Raw genomic sequence first — 24,556 nt, forward strand, 5'->3', positions numbered from 1 at the left:
TGGGGACTCTGGTCCTCCTTCCCTAGATCCTGGGGCCAGGACCCCATACAAAGATTATCCACGAGCCCCAATTGCGTGCATTCATAGTTTAAAAATATACATGGATAATGGAGAGTTCATTTCTGTCCTTCCCCCACCTCAGGCCTTAAACAAGGATTTAATGAGTTTATGATAAGATTAGCGTATCACAAGAACAATAGAGAAAATATACAAGGTAAATTATTGGAATCGTTCACAAGCAAGAATTTACCGATCCTTTGATGAGTGAAACTCGAAACCATCGTGAAAACTGAAACAGTCATCGTCACTACCAAATAGAACTGATGAGACCTCATGATGTTTCTGTTATTTTTAAAAATCTAATACACAAACACCGGCCATTAGCATAAAGTAAACAAGGCTAGACTCAGTTCTTCTTCTTCCTCAATTATACAGGGCCGTATGCCAGCGGGCCATCTCCTGTTTCTGCGAAAATAAACGACTCAGTTAATGAAAGTAAGGCGCAATTCTCAAACTCGAGGCATGAAAAATTGCAAAGAACTATATAAAATTTACTTAATTTATTATTATATAATCACAAAGATTATTACTATACAAATTATTAGTTTAATGAGTGTGAGTTTAACTTTCAAACTGGAACCTTACCTTTTAGCTCTATAACTGAACTTGATCAGAAATAAGAAAATGTAAACAAAAACACGATGTCCCGGAATCAACAAGGTCGGAATTTTCGGTCGTATTATTACGACAAGGTCGGTTTTCGGGTCGTCGAAGAGAAAAAATCTCTGGAGAAGCTTCTGAACGAGAAGCCGATTGACAAAACAAAGTTGTCCAAGTTTTGTCTAATGTTCTCGATACCGTCTATGTATAGGGAGATTGTGTGGAAGATACTGTTAGGTGAGTTGGTGTCTCGTTATTAGACATTGTTATCGAGCACCCAGTAACTGTTGAAGATTGATACAGCAAGTTATGCTTGAAACTGGATGAACCAATGATGTAAACAACACTTTAAGGTCTGTTTACACGCGTTAAGCGATGTAGTAGTTAAGTTTGTTTACATGATGCAAGTGATTTTAGTTAACTTAATTTTAAGTTGTCAAGTACTTTAAAATGTATGTAGATGTTAAGGGCTGTTTACACGCCGTTAAGTTGTCAAGTGATTTGGTTGAGAAGTGCCGGATTCTATTTTTTTAGTTAAGCAGGCCTATGCGCCAGTGGGCCTCCTATAAAAATCTTCCAATCCACTTAACGTGTGGCCACTTTTTTTTTGAAAACTTGCCAACTTAAAATTTAGTACACAACTAAATTACCTAATGCACGTAAATGAGCCTTCTATTTTAAGTTGTCAAGTTTTAAAAAAACCAAATCCACTGTAAATTCACTATGGAGAGGCTCTGCCGAAGATCTTGCAAGGAAAGGGTCGGAAGGTGTCATCCTTGAAAAAAGTACATTCATCTTACCCAGCCAAACACAAAAACATAAAATTAGCGTTGGAGTTCAATTATTAAAGCCGCAAAAATATCTTATATATAAATGTGAAAGTATGTATGTAGGATGGGATACAGTTTTGGACCGATCGTCGCCAGATTTTGCGTATATACCACACAGGACCGGGATTGAACTGTAGGCTACTTTAAAAGTTCATCAGAGCAAGGCAAATGCCCAAAATGGGCAAAAAACTGTCGGGCAACAAGGGTTTTGGGGCCTCAACAATTACTTTCGGAACGTTTACTTTGGTTACAGTGGTTTCCAACAATGCGTTTTAGACGTGTATATATGCCCTTACAATGGTTTGTCACACCTTTAATTCTGTTATTATAACAGTTTATTCCTTTATAACGGTTTGTAAGTTTTCCAATCCTCCCAGAAATTAAAGAAAACCCGGGAAGAGCGCCGGGTATTTCTGCTAGCCTATGTACAGGATATCCTGTAAGTGCTAATGCTGTCTTTATCTCATCAACCGCCCATCGTAGAGGTATAGTTTCAATTTAAAAAATGCTTAAAAAGCATTTGATTTGCCGCACAAGCTGGAGATATGACATCACTAACAACCATGCGCGTACGCAGAATTTTCTCGAGAGGGGTTTCAGATTTTGTTTCCTTCTAAAGGTAGATTTTTACATTTTTCCTGCAAAATGACACTATAATCTTTGTGCAGGGAGGGGGAGGGGGTTAGAACCCCCCCCCCCCTTGCGTACGCCAATGCTAACAACAGAGAACAACTACTACGACAAAACTCAGAATAAAAATGTTCAACGCCAGCTGATGAACTCAATGCTTGCCTCAAATCATCAACACTCTGATATGAAGGTCAAAATTTATTATTATCTACCAACATGCAAGTTCAACTGCAAAATGGCTCGGCACTTCTATCATTTCCACATCAGTTGATCAAACTTGTCAATGGAAGAATTCCCGTAGACCGAAGCACTGAACTGATTACGTTCCCAAATGGATTTTGCCAGTTGCCACACAAAACTCAGTTCAAGAACTTGCATACAAATTTTTCCCAAACATTCAATAAAATCACAGAAACCATGAATGGCTTTGTGAGAGAGTGATTCTAGCACCGAAAAATGACAGTGTGAACTAGATCAACGAAAAAAATCCTAAAAATTATTCCGGGGGACTCCACATCTTACAAATTGGTTGACACTGTCATAGACTCAGCACAGACAGTTCTGTATCCTGCAGAATTTCTGAACTTTTTGGATATTCCGGGTGTGCCACCACACAACTTGACCCTCAAAGTCGGAGCACCTGTAATGCTTTTAAGAAATTTGGAAACACCAAGACTCTGCAATGGCACCAGACTCTGCGTGAAGAAATTGCACAATTACATCCTTGAAGCAACGATTCTAACTGGATGTGCTGAAGGAAGAGAGGTCTTCATTCCACATATCCCAATTATCACTGAAGAAATGCCATTCACTTTCAAGCGATTACAGTTCCCGATTCTTTTAAATTTTGCCATGACCATCAACAAAGCGCAAGGCCAGTCATTAGCAGTGGCAGGTATAAACCTACTTGAGCCCTGTTTTTCACCCGGACAGCTTTTCGTCGCTTGTTTGCGTGTTGGTAATCCCAAAAATGTGTACATCTACACACCAGATGAAAAAAACAAAAAAATATTGTGTATCCACAAGTGATTGCCTGAAGTTTTTAATTAAAATATTTAAAAATAAAAGTAAATTTTTCGTACTTGATGCAGAATTTTTTTTGATTAAGAAATAATTAGTAAGCTATACATATATACCTTTTTTTACGGGGCGGGCAACATCGCCGGGTATCAGCTAGTTATTAATAATTGCAACAGTTGGCTAATTATTGCCTCTCGAGCTTCTTGGCGATGTCTATGAAGAACTTCTTTTTCAACATTTTTCACCACCACTGTGGTGATTGCGTGGTCATAGTGACGGACTTGCATCACGGGGACCCGAGTTTGAGCGCCACAGTGGTGGTCGGCAGAAGGTGATTTTCTGTGGTTCCCAACTTGGATCACAAATGAGATCCAATCTCCCCGTTAAAAAATCTCACCACAGAGAGCAACAGGCCTGCAAACTATAAATATTGTGTCATTTCACTTTTGAAATATAGATGGTAGTACTGAAAAATCATACACAACACTAGATACATACTCAGAGCATTACGTGCACACACTTACACTTCCGGCACAACTCACTTGGTAGTAAATTGCCCATGGCACCTGAGTTGTGCTCAGTTTAAAAAATTTCTCCCGTAGAAACTCTATTAACAGTAGAACCTTGTTTATGTGATGTTCAAGAGGCAGAGCCAAAACATCCTGTTAATGTGTAAGTCTTTTAAACAGACTTTTTAAAGAAAATGTCTCTCCCCCCCCCCACACACACACACAAGCTTACAAAATATTACAAAATTCAATGTGTTTAATTGCATCTCCAACTCTTATTTAAAAAATATTTTAATAACGCTTGAGGGAAAAATAAATTGTGAATTTCAAATCACTTAAAGAAATAATATGTAGTTGGAAAACATTACCTTTTGTGATGCAACAGTGGGTAAAAAATTGCAACAAAATCTTCTCGACTTGGGAAAATTTCCCATCGTGGACTCTCATTTCTTTGGCAGTAGATAATTTGCAACTAACAGCTTGATCTTTGATTTTGTTTCTTTGCTTTACAATCGTTTTCAAAGTTGCCACAGGGATATTCAACTGTTTTGCAAGATCAACTTTCGTCATAAATTTAAAATTCTTTTTGAATTCTTCCAAAATTTCCAGTTATTTTTTTAAAGAAAGTACTTTTCCCTTTTGTCGACATTATGAACAGTAGATTTGACACAGAAAACAAACAAAGCACCGCAACAAAAATAAATTCCATGGGAAACGATCGAAATAACTTATTGTGTGTGAGTATCGTATGTCTCTTATCGGCAGACTTGGGCCTATACCCTCCAAATGTTTAAATTTCTTAATGTGTGGACTTTCTTACCCTTTAAGGATAATGCTGAAAACATTGGGAGAAAAAAAATTTGGAAAGGCCATATGGGTGTCAAAACTATTGAAACCAGTTTCTTTTCGTCTCACCGCATCTGCGTATTCTCAGAAACAAGCAATAAACAAATCGCTTAAGAGTCCACTCTAAATGATCATCAGCTAGTTCACTGGCCATTTTCATATATGTCGGCAATCATCCTAAAATGTATGGCTATTGCGATCACAATATGCAAGAACTAATGCAGTAATGTGTTTTAACTGTAAACAAAAATTATATGAGTTTGACAAACATGTTTTCAAACGATTCGGTGTATGACTATAAGTGAAAATGTCAAGTAATTGAGGTTTTGCAGCATATAAATGAATTATTTTGACATTAGAATGTATAGGAACATATTTCGATGCAAGCCAAACTTTGTATAAATGTGAAAGCCATATAACCGTATACCGAGCGACGTGCAAATGAGGTTCCACTTTATTTCTTTTTTTTATTTCTCTATCTGTGCTGTACCTAATCATATGTTGTTTGAGTGACGTAACTCCAAGACCGTAGCATTGTGGGATTTATGGTCTCTATTGGCGTTCAAAAAATTAATACTTAAAATTTTTTTTGAGTGACCCATAATATTTCTGCTGGATATTTTCATATTTCTGTGCATAATTATTGAGTAGTAGAATTAGTGGTAATTTTTTCGAAGCTTTTTGAGGATGACACCTTCCGACCCTTTCCTTGTCGGTCCAGCCCCCCCCCCCTCCTCCCCCCACTGCCAGATTTGCGGATCATTCTTCTACTGTTTCTAACATAGATTGATTTTTAGATTGTTTCAGTAATTTTCATGCCTATAACATTTGAAAAACATTTGTGGCAAACATATTCTTCTACAAACTGGAGAATTGTCTCCTCCAACCACTTTGCTGCTATATATTTCCGAGAAATCAAAGCTAAAGGGAGAAATGGAGTGTAAATAGTGGGGCTCCTGATTGTCTTACTTTTCAGTGTTGTTATTCGCATTGAAATAACCATCTTTGTTACATTTTTTACAGATGTGGTATCCGTGAATACAGGAAGCCACCAAGCAGTGATGGGCCATCGAGAAGGACAGTTCAAAGATCTCCGGGAAGCTCTCGAAGTCACTCGAAAGATTAATGAGAATACACCTGAGCCATTGATTTACACATTAATGTATTTGATTAGTCTCGGGAGACCCAGTTTCTGTTTAGAAAAAGAAGTAAATATTCAACATTTTCTCTGTTTGGCATGGTTTTCGTATTTTATTTGACATGAACTAGAAGTGAACCATTTTTTTCTACCTCTTTACATGTTTGAACACAGTTTAGACAACACATCTTTAACAGCTGTCCTCTAAGAAGCATGAAATGCTTGTGCCAAAGTTTATAATTAAATTACCATTTTTAGATCAGGGATGGCCAACAGCGGTCCCTCAGGCTGCGTGTATCCCATGAGGTGATTTTGTGCAGCCTACGACTAGGCAAAATTATTGTGTATTAAATTGATTTTCTTATCATTATTTAAGTCATCATTTTCCACAGCAGACCTGATTAACAGACTATTTGCTTTCATTACTTCTAGTGATGGTAGTAATTAGTTATGTTCTCTCTCTCTCTCTCTCATCACACTGCCTTTTCATACATACGTATTACTCTTAAAGTTTATTGGCATTTTTATCCCATTTCTTTCCTCCATCTCATTAGGCAAGTTGTGGCTTCTGTAATTGTTGCTGAATGTGTATATTTGGTGCTGTCTCACAGTGATGAAACTTTTTCAAAGTGGATGCCAACACAAAATGACACCTCGAAATTACAACTGACTAGGCTACGCAGACCTTAATGATTTCAAAGAGCAGAAATGTGTCATATGGGATGGGTGGGTTCATATTGTGCCAGTGAAGAAATGAGTGCCACACCCAGGCACAAGATAGTATGACACCCAGACACAATGACTTTTTGTGTTGAAAAAAAGTGATTATGAATAGCTCATCATTATGAAATGAAACATCTTAATGCTTTATTCGTAGGAACAGTTTTACCTCGTTTAAAAGTTTTATTTTGGTTGTATTTGACATTCAAATATTTTTATGAGCATTTTTTTTAGCCACCTCGTTGGGAAATGTGCCTGTTGGGGGCCTTTGTGTTTGTATTTAGAATTTTATAACTAACATATTTCCTTGTAATGAGGCAATCAGTCAAATTCACTTACTAAGTCTTTAAGATATTGTGAAAATAATCGTTGCTTGAGGCCTCCAGATCATGTGAAGTTCAAAGTGTTTGTCACAGGCTTGAGAACATTGCAGCTCATTTTCAACTCTTTGCAGCAAAGAACCTGCTGATAAATTACGCAATGGATAAATTGCAGTTCAAGAATTTTCCGAATGCATTTCCTTCAATTTTGCTGTAAGTCTTGAAGCAAAGTTTTTGTCAGCCATTGCTGACATGAATCGTTTCTCACCACTTGGAGTTGATATTTTTTCTCAGTGCATAATTTGATACATTTTGCCACGATATCTGAAATATCTTCTCCTTTTGTGGTTTCATCAATAGAAATTATTTCTGAAAATTCTTCAGTGATGTACAGCGATTGCTATCACAAACTCTTGTCATTTAAGCAACTTCTTTAATATAGAAGAGTTGATCCACTTTGCCCAAGAATATTTAGAAGACACCAACGAATAAAGCAAATACACTGTGTATTTGCCTTATTCGTTGGTGTCTTCTAAATAAACTTCTTTAATACCTGAAATTTTGTTAAGCGCTCTTGAAAAACACTGTACATTTGAGGATATTACTTTCAACTGGTCACGTAAGACAGGCTATCGCTGCTATTATTCTTTTGACTGATATGTCTCGGTATAAAAATGATTATGAAATACTTGCACATATTGAAGACAGACATTTTCTGCAGCATTTACCATCCATTTCTTAACCAAGGAGCCATTGCTAAAATGATTGGAAATTTTCTGTGAATATATATAGCTGATTTCATATCTATAGGGACTCACACTGTCGATTCATTCGGATTTATGATTTTTCTGAAGTAAATGCTTCATACTTTCTATTTAAAAAAAAATTGGATCATGGAACGGCTCTCAAGCCGCTGATAGTTTGTTCGAGGTTGCAAGTTTGACACCCCTGGTTTAGATCAACATCTCAATCAAACACTCTGTTCAAGTTGCTTTCAGGGATTGACATTACACTGCTGATTTGAGTTTGTACAAATAACAGTGGACTCGCACTAATCTGGCACATATCAGACCATAGTATGCCAGATTACAAAAATCGCTGGATTACTGGAAGTTAATTGAAAAAGCCCATTTAAATGCAGTGAAACCTTGATATAATAATATTCCGTGAGCTAGAAAAAATTGTTGCAGAGGGATTATCATTATCTTGAGAAGCAACATTGCCATCACGTGCCACCAAATTTATGTTGTTGTTGACATCTTTTCTAAATCTGCATTGTTAGTACCATCAAAAAATGGGCTTCAAAGTATTTGTTCATCGCGAAAAACTAATTAATTAGTTGATTAATGAAATTCATTGTGATGCTTTTGTCCCTGTAAAGAATTTAATCATATTGCACTTTTGAGTGTTACAGAGAAAGTGGCTATACCAACAACTTTATCAACCATGTGATGGAAAAGACAAATGTTATTAGATGCTCTTGGGGGAAATGAAAATAAGTGACGAAGTTTAAAATAAATTTTGAGCAAAATATTAAATAAACATTGGTGTAGTGATTTCAAAATATCGTAACAGAGGGATTTATTATAATAGAGGATATTGTTGTATCAAGAGGTTGTTCAACATTAGGCTACATTCAATTCCAAACAAGATTTGAAAAATAAAATTATAGAGAGATTTATTGTTCTATCGAGTATTGTTGTTGCGAGGTTTCACTGTAATATAATTTTTTTTGCACAGACATACAGTGACATGTTTTCCTTTTCTATGTCCAAAGAAAACCATCCTAAAAACATTGGATTACTGGATGAGCTGGACTAGCATGTGGCTGGATTATCAAGAATCTGCTGTATGTCAGCATCACCAGATTGGTGCCCTTCTCCTCCGACGATGAGCATAGATGGCCTGTGACTCAGAAAAAGTTGAAGAAGGCCAATTCAGATCAGTTTTACCTGAAACCTTGGATGCCTGCAGCTTCAGTTGATTCCTTTCTGTGAGTGGGCCCAGTAATAAGCACTAATGATGGGAAATATAATAAACAAGGAATCACTCATGACCTGGTTTGACTGATATCATTTAGAAACACTAATTTAGACCATGGAGCACTATATGATAGAGTTCTTGGTAGGCAGAGGAGCTCAGAGAACAATTTAACATCCACACACAAGGTCAGGATGTTAATCTTTCTGCATCTACCTACCTCAGCCTAAGGAGGTAGCATTAGTCTCGAGGCCCTCCAGGTATTGGCTATGTGCATATTTATGACTCTGTCTCTAGGTTTGTTCTGGAGTGTAAAAACAAAGTGAACATTCCCTAGTGCTAGCTGGATGAGTTTGTTTGATTCAAGCATCCTCAAATACCTCTCATAGTTGTGATAAAATAAATCAGTTCACTTGTGATGTACAATTAACCATCTGTTTTACGGACAATGGCAAGACAAAAAAAAAATTGTCCATAAAAAAAGGATGGCTGTTATTCGAGGGTTTGAAATGCATACTTTTATTATAAAAGGGGAAATTATTATTTGGCCATTAAAGGGGGGGTGGTGACCACATCTGAAGGGTGTCTGTTAAGAAGTGTTTTACCATTCATTTAATGCAATGCACATTTGAAGACAATTCAAAATCATTCAGACTCATAATCACTTTCAGAGAAAATCTAAATGATGGGAAAAATTGAATCATGTTGTGACGCCATCTAAATTTGTTGCAGAAAAAATGTAGGGCTTTGTTAAGATTTTAGCCTGTGATTTTTTATTTAGTATTTACTATTTGATATGTGGGAATATATTTTTTTCAGATGTCTGAACCATATGCCCAAAATCTCATTGCCATTGCTTCTGCATTCACAGGAATCGGATCCACAGAAGTGAATCGGTACTGGCTCTTCAGAAACTTCATGAAATTTCAGACTAAATTTACACCTACATTGAAACCTCTGGTTAGTTTCATTTTTTTAAACCTGATGTTTTGAATCTTGTGTTAAATTAATGATGGACTGGCCATTTCAGGTTTGTTCTGGTATGATCTATGCCACAATATTGTCTGTACTTATTGGGAAACATTCTGGCCTGTATGTTGGAAGTTCCGCAGAAGAATTTGTGTGTGTGGTGCATGCACAGTTTAGCAGTAGCAGCATTATTTATTTGGATAGGGTGAGATGGGTGGGGAAATACAGCAGGGGGGGGGGTAACCTTTCAGACATCACGGGTCAAATTTGAACTATCCTTGAAGTGTGCAGGTCACCAAACTGTTGTATTTATAATTCTGAAAAGAATCCATACACAATGCTATTTAATTATAATGCTTTATTTAGGCATATGCTGTTTATCTGAGTTTTGCTATGATTAATTCCCAATGATTCTTCCAGGTAGAGCAGATCGAATCTGTAATACGGACGGAAGACCAGGAGCTGTACAGACATCTCTCCTCTTTACAAGCATTCAGGATATTGCCATTTGAAACTTGGTTCAACAGATATTTCGCTGATGTTCTTCATGTTCAAGCTCTAGAGAGGCGAGTTTCTTTCCCCCCCCCTTTATATTTTCAGTAAGATGGAGGGGGGGGGGTGTCTGAGATTATTTAACTCCTTCCCATCTTAATTTGAGTCAAGATTGGTTATGCATGATTAATTGTTCTTGCCCTTTCTAAGTGTAACTTGGTCATAGAGAGATTTAACAGATTGTGGTTTTGCACATTACCACTGTGGGATCATGTGTGAATCTTGATGGATTTGCATTGCAAAAGTTTTATATTTATACAAGTTTTTTTTATTTTTTTACTGCAAGTGGCACTCTGTTGGTCAGTTGAAGTTAGATTTCTACGATTTCCCAACCTCAAGGCTTGAATGGGAGCGGGTTTTCCCATTTCAGAAGGCTTCTTTGCAGAGAGCAGAAAGACCTTCAGCACAAAATGTGCATAAAGGGCCATTCAAGTATTACTTCAGCAGATTTTTACTCATTTTTTATCCCCCCATCTCCCATCACATATTAGAATCAGAGACATACGCAGAGGGTTGGGGGGCAGAAGGGACTCGTGTCTTCCCCCACCCCCAAGACAATCAAAAATTTATTTTTGATGCAAAAATATTTTTTAAGAAGTTGAAATATTGAAAGAAAATACCTTTATTGTTGTTATAGTCAATTTATGTTAATTTCAATGCTATTTGAAGGCTAATAACTCAAAATTTGACTTTAAGAAACACATTGTGCTCCATGCTCTAGGCCAGTGTTTCCCAAAGTGGGCAATGTCACCCCCTCATGGGCAGTGGAATGGTCCAAGGGAGCAATAGAAGCTATGGATTTAACAGAACTCTATGGGTTCACTTGAGTTGGGAGGCGATGAGAGAGAAAAATTTCTAAAGGAGGGGGCGATTGAATAAAAATTTTGAGAAACTATGCTCTAAGCCATAGTTTCCCAACCTTTTTTATCCCTTCTTCAGAAATGTTTTTCTCCCATTGGCCCCTCCAATGCCATCTAACCCATAAGATCCTATGTTATACCCGTAGCTTCTACAGTTACCCCCCTGGAACATTCCATTCCCCCGGGGCATTAACGCTGACGTTGGGAATCACTGCTCTAAGCCTTTTGTGTCCCCTGCAAAGGTCAATCCTATGCACTCTCCTGATTGGGATTGTCCTTCAAGAACATACATTGTGAGTCCGACCACCACCGTCCAACACTCTGCAGTGAACTTTGCTATGAATGCACAGGGATCATTTTTCACATAACAAATTGGACAGTGAACAACACACTATATTTTTTAGCTTGTGCTTTTAAGTCCTCTTGCCATCAAAAGTCAGCAAATTTGAAACCCCCCAGATGCTGATGTAATACTTGAATGACCTCTAAGCAGTCAGCTTCCCCTTGGTAAGTGATGTGTTGTACTGTTGAACAATTACAACGAAAATTGAAATTACATTACCACGCTATGTTTGTGAAACATAATAGGTTATCACCTGGAGTCAGTGTCTGACCACACACAACATACATTTTTTCAATTTTGAAATACAAAAATTTATATAATGGAGAATGAGAGCATATTGCTCGAATACGAAACGAATGCCCGTTTTTCTGATTCTGTTTTCATTTTCCATGCATATAGTTTTAAAATTATGCATTACTGTGCACTCTATAAATTTGCCTGCATGCCCTCTATCAAGCAATATTTTAATTAATGTTTTATCATGTATTTTGCAAAAACATGATCACATAACCATGGCTCTTACATGTTTGTGTCAAATAAGCCCTACTTTTGGTGCATTAGAAATACGACAAATTTTCAGCAGAGCACATTGCTATGGCAAGAAATCTTCCTTTCCTCTCACGACCTCTCAGCAAAAAATATTTAAAAGCCATTCGGAATCAGTGAAAAAAGGTCCTGAGTATAAAATAATATCAGAATATCATAGTGCAGAAAGAATTTTATGAAATGTATATTTGTTGTGACTGACCAATTTTCCTTTCATTTCTTCAATGCTGTAACATTATTCATTATTTCTAGGGTATGGGACAGGATCATTGGTGGATCGTGTAAGATTCTGCCATTCGTAGGAGGTTCGATATTGATCACGCTCCGCAGAGACCTGCTTAAGTGCCAAAAAGGTGAAGAAATTCTCAGTGTGCTTAACAAGGTGAGAACACAACAATTTTTTCTTCTTGGGTAATGTTATGTTTGATAACAACATAAGTAACATTCTTCATTTATTGTATAAGGTAGCTATGGGCAAACTACAGCTCGCGAGGCTAGATGCGGCCCACCAAGTGGTTCCATCCAGATTGCCAAAGGTGTCCAGGTAGAAAAGCATCAATACACACAACAAAATAAATGCCTAAGCTGATCATATTTCCTTAATCAAAATATGGGAAATAGAAAATCAGTATCCATGTGCATGACATCGCCAATTATTGACAAAAAATTGTCAAATGCAAGTTCAGTTGCTAATTATAGCCAAAACAATTTCAAAGGCAAATGAAGCTGCTAAATAATCACTAAGCTGTTTGAAAATTGTCTATGGTGAGACATAGGGAGCTTCCATAAAAGAAGCAATAAGTGAAAATTTATAATTTACCAAACAAAATGTATATGTTTAATACATATGTGAGAAAGATATGTTTAATGACTAATATAATATAACATATTTAACTGGGCCATGAAAGAAAATCTTAATTCTTGATTTCAAAAGTTCCTGGCCTGCGAACTGAAAAGTTTGTGCACCACTGGTATGAGGTGGTGTAAAAAACATTCTGGGACAAATGTTTATAAGCATATCACACACGGCACATTAGTGTCTGTCAACACAAAGAATCGCAGAGCTGAGAAAGCATTTTGAGCTTGACTATTCTCGATAATAAACTTTGAAACTACCCAAAATGACAAGAAATGACTTGTGCTTGCAAAATTTTAAAAGCGAAAGTAATACCATGCTACTCAGATGCCAATCCTTTCAATAAGGACCAAGAACTTATGGACTCTGGGGGTGAACTATCTCTGCGGTCCTTAGCCGAAAAAAAGTAGTTAAGCCCCGATTTGTCCTTAGATGGCCAGTAGTTCGACTTTTCGGTACTATCTCTAAGCTAAGGACTTTTTTTTAGTAGTTACTTAGGACCGCTGCTAAGGACTGCCTAGCACCAGTCCTAAAGCAGCAAGAAAAGTAGTTCACGGCGGCCATCTTAGAAAAGAGGAAATTTCGGCTCTGGCCACTAGTTCTCGCTGTGATATTTAGTGATGAAATATTCTGTTTTTTTTCGAATTAAACAATTTTTTACGATAATAATGACAGACATAACTTAGATTATATCTTCGATGTCATCAAAGTTGAAGTGATTCATCGTTATATCCTGCAAAACTAGATGTTGACATCGGCGATCGAAGCCACGACGAAGTGCTAGCATGTTCATTACTGAGGTAAGAATTATTTTATTGCTATCGAACTATATAAGAAGAGTGTTTAGAAATATTCTTAATATTTTTTTGCTAGGTAAATGCGTTATTTAAAAATATAAATGAGCAATGTCATGCAATCAATAGGGCAGTGGATCCCACTTGGTAATGTTGAAAAATATCAAATAGCCCATCTATACTTTGGATTGTATTGAAAATATTTACATGGCAAATGAAACATAAATCTGCAATTACGATAATATCAGATTGAAATTTTACATTCTATGTTTTTTGCCGTATTAATTTTTTTCAATGATAAATTATGTCTAAATAAATTGAGCATGTGTGTAAATAAATAATTTGAATATTGTTGGCACAATAAAAATTGTGCTTGGATGACTATGCTATGAATAATCGCCTATAAATAAGGAAATTGAAAATTTGTGTTTTAGATCAACTTCCCTTCAATGCACAAAGTAACTAATAAGCTACAATTCATTGATAATAAATTACAGCACCTAAATGACAAAAAATTTAATTATTTTTTGTGATGAGTAATGGTGAAATTGAAATAAAGCATGGTAAAAATTGGCAGTAATGTTAAATATTAATTTTTGTAAAACTCGTGCACTAAAGGATTAAAATATAGATTTGATATTTTGAACTGTTCAAATGAACAATATTGTAATACTTAGTGGAAGTTAAATTTTGAGAAAAAAATCATGTGCCACTTCCTGAAAAATTGCACTCTGTAACTCGCTCTGAGATGAGGAATATTTAATAAGGAATCATTATATTGTTTTGTTGATATGAAAAATGAAATTTGTACAATGGGACTAAAAAACAAAGTTGGAATTTCAGGCACAGTTTTTATTGAGGTATATACATTATAACTAGAGGAAGCAGATTAGTGTTCGAAACGTATTACTACTTCAGTATTTGGGTTATGGCCTTGCTGTGTGTGTTCAAATTTAATTTTTTGTCAAAAATTGTTTTTGATTTTGTGTGTATGGGTAAACACAGAAAACAAATTTCCGTGTCGAATATTTAAGAACTTTAAAATATAACATTTTGAGATGTTATGGAAGTGAAACTTTTAACAACCATTTATTTTTTAACAATGTTGTTTGTAAACAGCTGAGAGATTATATATATATTAGTGTTTATACATTTGTGAGACTTTTCTAACTCCGAAAAATTTTGTTTCCCAGGAACTTGGCTGTAGGTAGCTACGAAGTTATGTGAAGGTTTTCAAGGTTATTATCAAACAATTCTCCCAGAGCAAACAAAGGTAATTTTAATTCTTTGTATTTGACTTTGAGCAACAGTTTCCATTATTATTTTCATGTAAAATGAAATATTTCCATGCATGATTTAATGACATAAATTTTAACAATCATCATTTTCACTGATTTCATTTGTATCAACAACCCTAGTGGAACAAATACAGTCGAACCCGATTTAACACCACCATCCCACCCACAGAATTTTGACGTTGTATCAGATCATAATCATAATAGCGTTTCGGAGAGGCTGTATTACATAAATTCACATGTTTATTAAGAAATGTTGTATTTCAGTGTCTTATTTATATTGCACCATGAATAAAATAACCTATTTATACACATTCAATTTTAAGTTGAGAAAATTCATAAAAATTGTAAACTGTACAATCACTTGAATATTTCTCAATATAAAACTCAACAGAAACATACTTCCCTCTGAAATTATTGTAATTTCAGCAACACATTTTATATGTGCAAAAACAAAATAAGCAAGGGGGAAAGGTGGCATTGTTTTTAGTCCATACCATATTGGTTTCTCTCGAGAAATATCTTGCTATGAGTAATTATCTTTATAATAATTTTTTCAGATACCATTGAAAGAACAACTGTTTTTGACATAATTGAATTGAGGAAATTAAGATAGACGATTTCTTAATGGCTATCTATACCACTCAAAATTTGACCAGTGCAAGTAAAAACATGTACTGTTGAAAAACTTGTCTTGGCTATATAAATGAGAGGGAGGACATTAAAAAAATACTTTTAGAAGCTTTACTAACTGAAAAGCAATATTAATTCTTTGAAAAACGTGTTATATTTACTGATGAGCAAATTTTGTGAATGGAAATATTAAAACAATATACTTGACGACAAATAATATCATACTTTTTAACTAGTGAGACCATACAACACTGCAAAATTTCTATGTTAATTTAAATAGGGGTTCCCCGATCCACAAGAGGTTGCTAAGGATGTGTTGTAGAGCAAAGCTGAAAAAGTAGAGTGAAAATATATAGTAAGCTGCGTGCCAATAGGTTTTTGCACTTCATCTGTCTGACCAAAATTTTAGGGTAGAAACATAATGTAGAAACAAAAATTGAAAAAGGCGCGGGCCAAATTTTTTGGCAGCCAAGCATATTTTTAGAAGAAATAATCTGAAGTAAAAAAAAATTATATTCAACTTTTTCAGCACTTAGTGATGATCTTCACATGTTGGAAGATTCAGACATAAACTCCAAATATTTTATGATCTGCATAGAAAATTTTAGGTGTCAGTATGAATTTTTTTTTTTGCAATGTTGGCTCTTAAGATTTGCCAAGCCCTAGGTAAATACATCTAGGCATGAACATGTGCATCTATGTGGAACACCAGGCCTCCCTTGCAAAACACAGTTTACACATTTTGGATCCTACTGTGATAAATGGTGGCGAGTCAACAAAGTGCTATTGTGCACGAATCATCTCTACTTATGCAAATAAAGACTGTTATAATTTGAAATCAAATATACAGTACATTTAAAGATTGATAAGCATAATAAAGGTGTTTTTTTCTTCCTCTTTCTAATTTCAGGTAAATCAACATTTGAAGATGCAGATGAAAATTAATGAATCTCAAAAAATTATATTCTTGAAAGATGCGATTTCTAAGAAAAGTACAACCAATAAATTGTGATTATGATAACTCTCTATGAACATATGTTTGAAATAAAATGTTTTTGTATGACAAATCATATGTGCAAGTTGTTATTTAATTCATGTTTCTATTAATCAATTTCAATCAATCAATCATCTTCTAATCAACTCAAATGAAATATATTGTCAAAATGAAAGTTATCAGGTGAAATTATTTGTTGGAAGCTAAATATGAAACAGATAAATTGATGAAAGATCTTTAATATAGACGTATATATATTTTAAATATTGAAGTATTCACTTCCATTAACAGGTAAGTGCTCATTCATAGAAAATCGTGTTCTGATATTTTTTAATACTGAGGAGAAACCTATAGTTTAAAATATAGAACTACAATACGCAGCAAGGCAGTTAATTCTTTTAATTATAAATTATCAATAATTTAATATTTTAGTTGCTCCAAAAATAATTTGCAATTCATTGTTTCAATGAATTTAAAAGGAATAAAAATGGATAATAAAAAATCATTTTTAACAAATTGGTCTTAAAAAAAAGTGGCACTCAATATTAAAAATAGTATTCAGCTGGGGCCTCAAGTAGGGCCCCTGAGGCGAATAGGGGGCCCAAAAATCTACAATTATTTTGCATAATAACCCTTTCAAGAAGAGCCCCCCCCCCCCAAAAAAAAAGGGAAAGTCTGTCCCGGAAAGGCACACTACGACACCATAGGCTCAACTAGTGCCGGTAACCTTAATTTAAAATTTTGCATTTCATCAGTATGCGACCCGCTTATATGCAGCTGGGGTCCCAGATACTCGATTTTTCAAGTATCCAAAAGTGGGATTCATGAGCTCGGACAAGAAAAATACCGAATCTTATTCTAAAAAAAGTCGCAAGATGAAAAATGCAACGTCTCATACGTTTACAAAATAATTAAACTAGCTGGCGATGTTAGAGTAAAAAAAATTGCAAAGCACGGGTGACAAAAATGTGTGGCGAGTCCCTCGGAAAAAAAAGTTTGTTTACAATCAGTTGTAAACATGAAATCGCTGCCACCACCCACTGCGGAAAACCGATTGTTAAATAATTAGTAGTAGTTGTAGGATTCAAACGGCATCCCGATTGGTTAGCGATCTGTTACTCTCGAAACCAAAAATTTTCTCTCCCTCTAACTACTGTTTCACGTCACGTGACCTTAAGGACTGGTAGTACATAGTACCTCTTAACTACTAGTAGTTGAAGCGGTCCTTAGCTGCAGTCCTCCGACCTGTAGTTCATTAGGACTAGTAGTTTCTAAGGACTGCAGAGATAGTTCACCCCCTGGCTGCACTTTATATTCTATCTCCTGTATGATACAAGGTTTTTGACTAGCACATTTGGAGTAGAACATTTAATTATCTGCCAGCCTTGAAATTGAATGGTCTGTTCACTCATCTGATTTAATGACAGTTTTATTTTTGACTGTATGGTCACGTGACCATAAAAAGTGGACCTGGATACCATCTTTAGTGGAATTAAAGACCCCTAATTGCATGAAAAACTCTTCCCTCCACCTGGATACACTAACCATAGGCATTCAATCTTTTGAGTTTTCTGGACTTCATTAGAAGGTCTATTCACACACAACAGTTGTGGCTTGTCTCCGTCCCAAGAGATATGTCTTGTTTCCCCTGAACATGATTCTGGGTCATTTAGGTCCCACACCAGTGCTCACCCCCGATTTTATTAAATACAAAATACAAATGCCACAACAGACAAGATGCCCAACAAGATGGCTGAAAAAAGATGTCCATAAAAAATATGGACGTCGAATACAAATAAATACAAATACAACGCCACAACAGGCAAAATGCCCAACGAGCTAGCTGAGAAAAAGATGCCCATAAAAATATGGATGTCATATATTTCAAAACATACATATCTAATATCTTTCAATACATATCTAATCTATATCAAAAATGTGTGTATTGTACGGTCTTGCGCTTTTGTTCATATATGTGTACTTTTTTTAAATCTAGCATTTGAATGCTTTTTATCAAAGGGTCCTCTGGGCTAGCGGTTCTCAACATTTCGAAGCCTGCGGCCCGGTTTCATTTATTTTTGTAAATGGAAGGCCCGATCAAACACATGATGATCAACACATCACAGAACATGAATGGGGGGAAAGGAAACGGCAGATTGGTCGCGGCCCAGTGTGAATGATGTCACTGCCCGGCAGTTGAGAAACACTGCTCTAGGCACCCTAAAATAAGGAGCTTCCCAACTCTTTGTATAATCTGATCATTGCCTGCTGTTTGCCTGCCCTCGCCCATACTTTTTCAATTGTATCAAAATATACACTCTCTCCAAGTCCTTTAGGTCCCACTTCCAGGGCCCCCGATTCATTTTTTACTTATTTGTCTTTTACAGTATCACAATTTTGTGCATGTGTATTTGTACTAGTAACTTTGAATCTTGTATTTGAATGCATAGTTTCAAAGGGTCCTCTAGGTACTTGAAAATAGGGGGTCCCTGAACGCAATGTATAATCTAATTTTCTTATGTCTGACCTCACACATTTTTTTTGTAACTGTATATGAATGCACATACATGACTAGGTGTCCTTTAGATCCCATAATATCCCAATCCTTATTATTTTTGCTCCTGGTAACTCAGAGAATTTTCTCTGGCATGACCATGCCCCCTGCAGCAGTGAGCTTATATCACGTGAGCTAGGGGTTCTCAAACTGTGCAGAGTAATGTCAACCTGTATGTAAATAGATCTTGAAGAAAAACAACCTTGGGCTGCATTTGGTGACTCTAAAAATTAAAAAGAAAACAACTGAGGATAACACTTTGAGCAAATGCCGTAGATCAGCAATTCTCAAATTTTCTGAAAACAAGGACCAGTAAAATGTCTGAAACAATTGGGACCCCCATTATAAGACATTCCTGTAATTTTGGTTGTTCCGATTTTTTTATACAATTCGTCCCGTTTTTTCATCAATGCTTATTTAAATTTGTAATAGTTACTAAACTTGTGGATAAACACAGCGTTTTCATAATACAGTATGTCCTTTCACTTTGGATACCTCCCTTTATTTGGCAGTTTTGAATGGAACCAGCTATAATCCTATATCAAAGCATATCCACAATACTCTATATCTTGGAAATTGGACACGCTCTGGATTCTTATCTTAGACAAGTGCAGCTCATTGTCTGCTGATTATAAATAAATATAAATACAGGGCCACAACAGGCGAAATGCCCAATGAGTTGGCTGAGAAAAAGTGGATGGCAGCAAAATTATAAGTATTAAAATGTAAAATTTAAATAAGTAAAATAATAAGTAAAATGCGTAAGTGTTGAATACTTAACAATGTATATGAAGTTGTTGTGGGAAGAATAGGTTTACCCACCTCTCAGGCAGATTTAAAAAAGATTTGTTGAAACGACTTCATTGTTATCTATGAAATAGGGGTGTAACAGTCAGATTATGGTATTTTTCTTGTACCTGAACCAGGCCCGCCAATTTGGGGGGGGGGTGTCAGGGGGCTTTGAAAAGTCAGGGCCTCCTGGCTTTTGAAAATACACTAAAAATGGTATATATAAATACATTGAGTACATGTTCTTTGCCCCCCCCCCCCCTTGAAATGATGGCCCTGACCTGAACATCCCTTCACTTAAGATTTTTTTTTTTTTACATATATATATCTCCTTTTCAAACTTTTTATTCAATCCTCAATAGTGTTCTCTATGTGAAGTATCATTTTAGACTTCCTGCAAGTGTGAAGGTGAATTTTAACTTTGTATTATGAGTAAACGAAAGTTAGTGTAATTAACCATTGAATAAAAGAGCTATTGATTAATTTAATTACTGCATTTAAATTGCATTTTTAATTGTAAGGTATTGCTATTAATTAAAGAGATATTTTGTGCACAATTATTGTCTAACACATATTCAAAAGGTTAATGCTTGTAAGTATAGTTAGTTTTTTTTGTCATATTCTACTAGTTAAAGCCTTTTAATTAATGCTGTAGAATATTTCTTTGTACCTGAATATCTTGGACACTTCTCTAACTTGGACGGATTCTAATGGAACCATAGGTGTCCAACTTAGACAGGTTTTACTGCATATAAATTATGATAATTGCAGCAAAAAATATAAATACAGTCGAATCCCGTTTTAATGAATACCATTATAGCGAAAATCTAGTTTTAATGAACACTTTTCTAATCCTTCAAATAAGTTTACATAAGAACAATGCTAGGTAACCTGGAATTCCTTTATAACGAAATTTCGATATAATGAAGTGATTCCTCTGGTCTCTTGGCGTTCGTTATAACAGGATTAGACTGTATATATTCATCTCGCATATTTGTCACGTTCAAAGTTTTTTTCCGCAATTTTAATAACAGCTAGTGATTGTGCCTACTTCTGGAAAGTTTTTTATGATAATTGGCAATGTTCTGTATTTTAGCCTATTTAGGATGACGATTTACCTAATTTTTTTTTGTTGCAGTAAAATATGGTCATTTGAATTTTTTTTTGTGAAATACATTTTTTGTTTACTGAAATTTGTAGCAGCCATTTATATCTTCACCATTCAGAAATTTTTTTAGTGATCAACAAATTGCATGTAAGGCAATAAATGAAATGGCATGTTAGAGCAAAACTTACTGATATCCCGCATTTAGGATCAAATTTTACACATTTTCCTTAGGCCGGTATTACACTATAAAAGTTTGATGAAATCCATTTTATAAAACTTGAAAAATTTAACCAATAAGGTTATTGGTTACATTCTAGAAAATGCAACCGTTGACCTTATTGGCTGCATTTTTCAAGTTTTATAATAGGACTTTTATCAAACTTTTATAGTGTAACACCGGCCTTAATGATGTATGGTGAACCTAATTATGAAGGTATAATTTTTTTATTTGAATCCTTATATGAGTATTACTAATATCATAGACAACAGTTGAACAATTTTTAATCCAGTTAAAATGAAATTGTCAAGTATGCCTTTAGACCAACTGTTCCATCTTCGTGGACCATAGATTGAGAAACACCAGGGCCGTAACATGCTTTTATTTATATCGGTTTCAAAATTGCATGTTGGAACTGTTCTGGGCTGCATGCTGCTAGCTGGTTAGACATTCCTGTGCTGCACACTTCGATGATCTGTGCTCATGCTTGTTTGTGAAGTCCAGATACAAATGTGTAGACATACAGCAATAATGCTGTGATATGCTTGCAAACATTTGCCCAAATGCTAATGAAAAGTTTTTCCCAAAATTCTGTTATTTGAATTTTCGAAGTGACATCCTTTGGCAGAAGTTCAAACTAATTTTTTTCCTTAAAAAAAAAATCTGCGTGAGAATCTTACGCAGTAAAAGTGAGACTTCTAGGTTCAATATGACTAGATTCACCTCAATTGAATTTAATTTTAATTATTTGAAATTGAATTTAGAAATTTTAAATTTAATTAAATGTTGTAATAATCCGCACACGTGTGGCAGATTTGTTCACTAAAAATTTCTGGTGATAATCATGGTTGGCTTTAAATAAGAGGAGGAGGGTGTTATGGGGACTGAAATCTAGTACAGGAGTGAAGAGTAAGAAAAAGTGAAGCACTCTAAATGTACATCATTATGAGAATGGAGCCAACAAAACTTGCATTTGCTTTCGAAATATACTCTCGTGTGGCCAGGGGGTGCGGTGTTGTGGAGTATGAGGATAGGCAAAGGTAATAAACATTGTCTTTATCCCACACAAACCGTCCAAACCAAACTTTTTTTTTTCTTCTTCTTCTTCACGTATCACCAAGGGATCAGCATGATCCGTCCAGGGAACTTCCTTCCACCCACTTTATTTTTTTATACAGCTAAATGTCTATTGATACCCCCTTCCCCACCACAAGTCACCTGCTTCTCGGGACTTCACATAATTCTTCAATTTATATGAATTTAGGAAATATTTAGGAAATCTCTCACAGGACACCTTGTGTCTGATCATTATTGATTACTAGGTATGTTATGAGTTCAAACTTTTATGGTATGAGTTCAAATTTCAGTTTCATACCCGGTATCAAATATTGTATGAAAATGATTTAACATGAAGCACATTTAAAACATGTTATCAGCATTAGAAAAACTCTTTCCATACTCATTATTGAATTGTATACAGATTTTCTCTTTTCGTTAGAACACCTTGAATAATTTTTGTTGAGTAAATTTAGACACATTTTTGAAATGCTTTGTTCATTTTCTATAAGGTGTCAGAAAATATGTCAGACGTTGCTGTCAGCAAAGCGCTCGATTTGTGTCACATCACATCATGATCATGTTGAGAATGACTTCCACAGATTTTCTTTGCTGTTGACCATTTTTACATGCTGGTATGTAAGAGTGACTTTGTAAAAAAAAAAAGTTTGTATGTATTTAGAAATTATGTTAAAATTTTTTATACCGATAATATATTTTTTGTTCTTCAATCCAAAGTCTCTTAGATTACTTTTTAATGTTGGTTGGCATTTTAAATGTTTGTTGTGGTTTACATTTGTTCAAAAAACATGTAGTTTCTTGTAATTATAAATTCAACGTTACATGCTTTATACAGGTTGTCCCAAAATTGTTTGCTCAACAGATCTCTCTGCAACTTTTGACCTTTCAAACATAATTTCAATTAAAAAAATTTTCAGATGTTGTGGTTGCTCAAAATGCTTTAAATTTCCCAAGGGGGTTGTACACATAAAAATATAGTGTCTACATAGAAAGCTTATTTTTCTATGTGCTGAAACTTCCAATTAGTGAAATTCAAATGCGCCTCTGAGAAGTCATTTACAAAAGAATTGCATATTTTCAAATGCAATATTAACAGAGATATTTGATGTTGAAGTTTCCAAGATTTGTTGCCAATAATTGAGGGTTGTGGTTTACAAATTGCAAAATGTAAATAAATTCAAAATTGTAAATATTCTGTACTTGTCAAAATAATTGTCAAAAAATTTAATTGCTTTGTTTTTGTGAATAAAAAAGTAAAATGTTGAGTTCATTCTATTTGTGTACGGTTCCTAAAAAATAGCAAAATTTGAGCCAATGAAAACTTATCAACACAATGATAAGTTGCTAAAACAAATAGTGATTTTATATATTTAATATCTCTTGAAAAATATTGTATTTAGAAATGAAATTTTTTGCAAATGACTTTTCAGAGTCGCAACTAGATGCTTTCTCAGCCAGTGCAAGCACACATTTTGGCACTAACGTTTAATTTAGAAGAAGCATTTAAATTGTTAATTTCCCTCCAGTCTATAATATCCAGGGCACCAGACCCACCTGTTTCAATAGTTGCAGCCCTGACAGGATCTACATTTCAATGATTGAAATTTCCATCACGCAGGGAATGTATAAAAAAGTTGACTTTTTATGTATACGACTCCTCAAAAAATTTTTTTTAATTTTAAGTAACTTTACGTCATTTGAAAACTTTTTGTAATTGAACGTGTGTGTGTTTCTATGTGTCAGTTGCAGAGGTAGCCTCTCTTAAAACAATTTGGGACAGCCTGTATAAAAATGTAGGTGTTGATAACATCAGATAAAAAGGGAGTATCACAAGTAATACAGTGAAACCTGTCTAAAACAGACACTGTATGAGAGGAAAACCTGTCTTGAACAGAGCAAAAAATAGTCTAGTGGATAATTGAAGACTGGAATTAAAAAGGCTAAGTTCCAAAACGTAAATTCCATGGAAATCAAATGTAAAGGGAAAACTGATATATTCGAAGATGCATCAAGTGCTACCTAATGGGAGCTACAACAAACTAATCAATTGTCAGGGAGCTTTCAGCGTTATTTCATTGCATTGGCATTAGAACTTACATTCGTTTTTGCAAAAAAAAGAAAAAAAAAACCAATGAAAAAAGGAAAATGGCATTTACAGCCTTTCTTAATTCCAGTCTTGAGTTAATGTTTTTTTTCAATCATGGGAAATCTCTTTAAGACAGGAATTGTCCAACGTGAAAACAGAAAGCATATTTAGTCCAGTTTTAGATTAAAAAACCTGCTAAAATGGAAATAGTTTTAAGTTTTTGTCTTTTG

General features: G+C 35.1%; 2 protein-coding genes across 3 annotated transcripts in view; one reads left to right on the plus strand and one right to left on the minus strand.

Annotated features, from left to right (window-relative positions):
• Positions 1 to 446, minus strand: part of LOC149065418 (prenylcysteine oxidase 1-like) — a 30,260-nt gene extending 29,814 nt beyond the window's left edge. The window contains exon 1 of the mRNA XM_089254112.1: positions 251 to 446. Coding sequence (XP_089110238.1) covers positions 251 to 335 — 85 coding nt within the window. The 5' untranslated portion in view covers positions 336 to 446. The remainder of the gene's footprint in view (positions 1 to 250) is intronic.
• A 226-nt stretch (positions 447 to 672) lies between these two features.
• Positions 673 to 22,950, plus strand: TBC1d7 (TBC1 domain family member 7). Of its 2 annotated transcripts, none has more exons than XR_016195648.1 (6): positions 673 to 897; positions 5,519 to 5,703; positions 9,473 to 9,613; positions 10,043 to 10,188; positions 12,176 to 14,846; positions 16,412 to 16,560. XR_016195648.1 is itself a non-coding variant. In XM_089254214.1 (6 exons), the coding sequence occupies exons 1-6, from the start codon at positions 702 to 704 to the stop codon at positions 22,795 to 22,797; spliced, it is 864 nt and encodes a 287-aa protein (XP_089110340.1). In that variant the 5' UTR covers positions 673 to 701; the 3' UTR covers positions 22,798 to 22,950. The 2 variants fall into 2 exon arrangements, 1 of the variants encoding a protein (XP_089110340.1); XM_089254214.1 differs by lacking the exon at positions 16,412 to 16,560 and adding an exon at positions 22,732 to 22,950 and having other exon boundaries at positions 12,176 to 12,305.
• Positions 22,951 to 24,556: the final 1,606 nt, after the last annotated feature.

The sequence above is a fragment of the Pholcus phalangioides genome, unplaced genomic scaffold (genome assembly GCF_987345545.1).
Source record: "Pholcus phalangioides strain wild (caught in Gottingen) unplaced genomic scaffold, Ppha-v1.0 ptg000040l_1, whole genome shotgun sequence".
In the NCBI taxonomy this organism is placed as follows: Eukaryota; Metazoa; Arthropoda; class Arachnida; order Araneae; family Pholcidae; genus Pholcus; species Pholcus phalangioides.

Coding starts and splice junctions, on each gene's coding strand:
- TBC1d7 (XM_089254214.1), top strand. CDS start 702: ATGTCCCGGAATCAACAAGGTCGGAATTTTCGGTCGTATTATTACGAC. Junction 9,614..10,042: donor CACCTACATTGAAACCTCTG/GTTAGTTTCATT, acceptor TGATTCTTCCAG/GTAGAGCAGATCGAATCTGT. Junction 10,189..12,175: donor CATGTTCAAGCTCTAGAGAG/GCGAGTTTCTTT, acceptor CATTATTTCTAG/GGTATGGGACAGGATCATTG.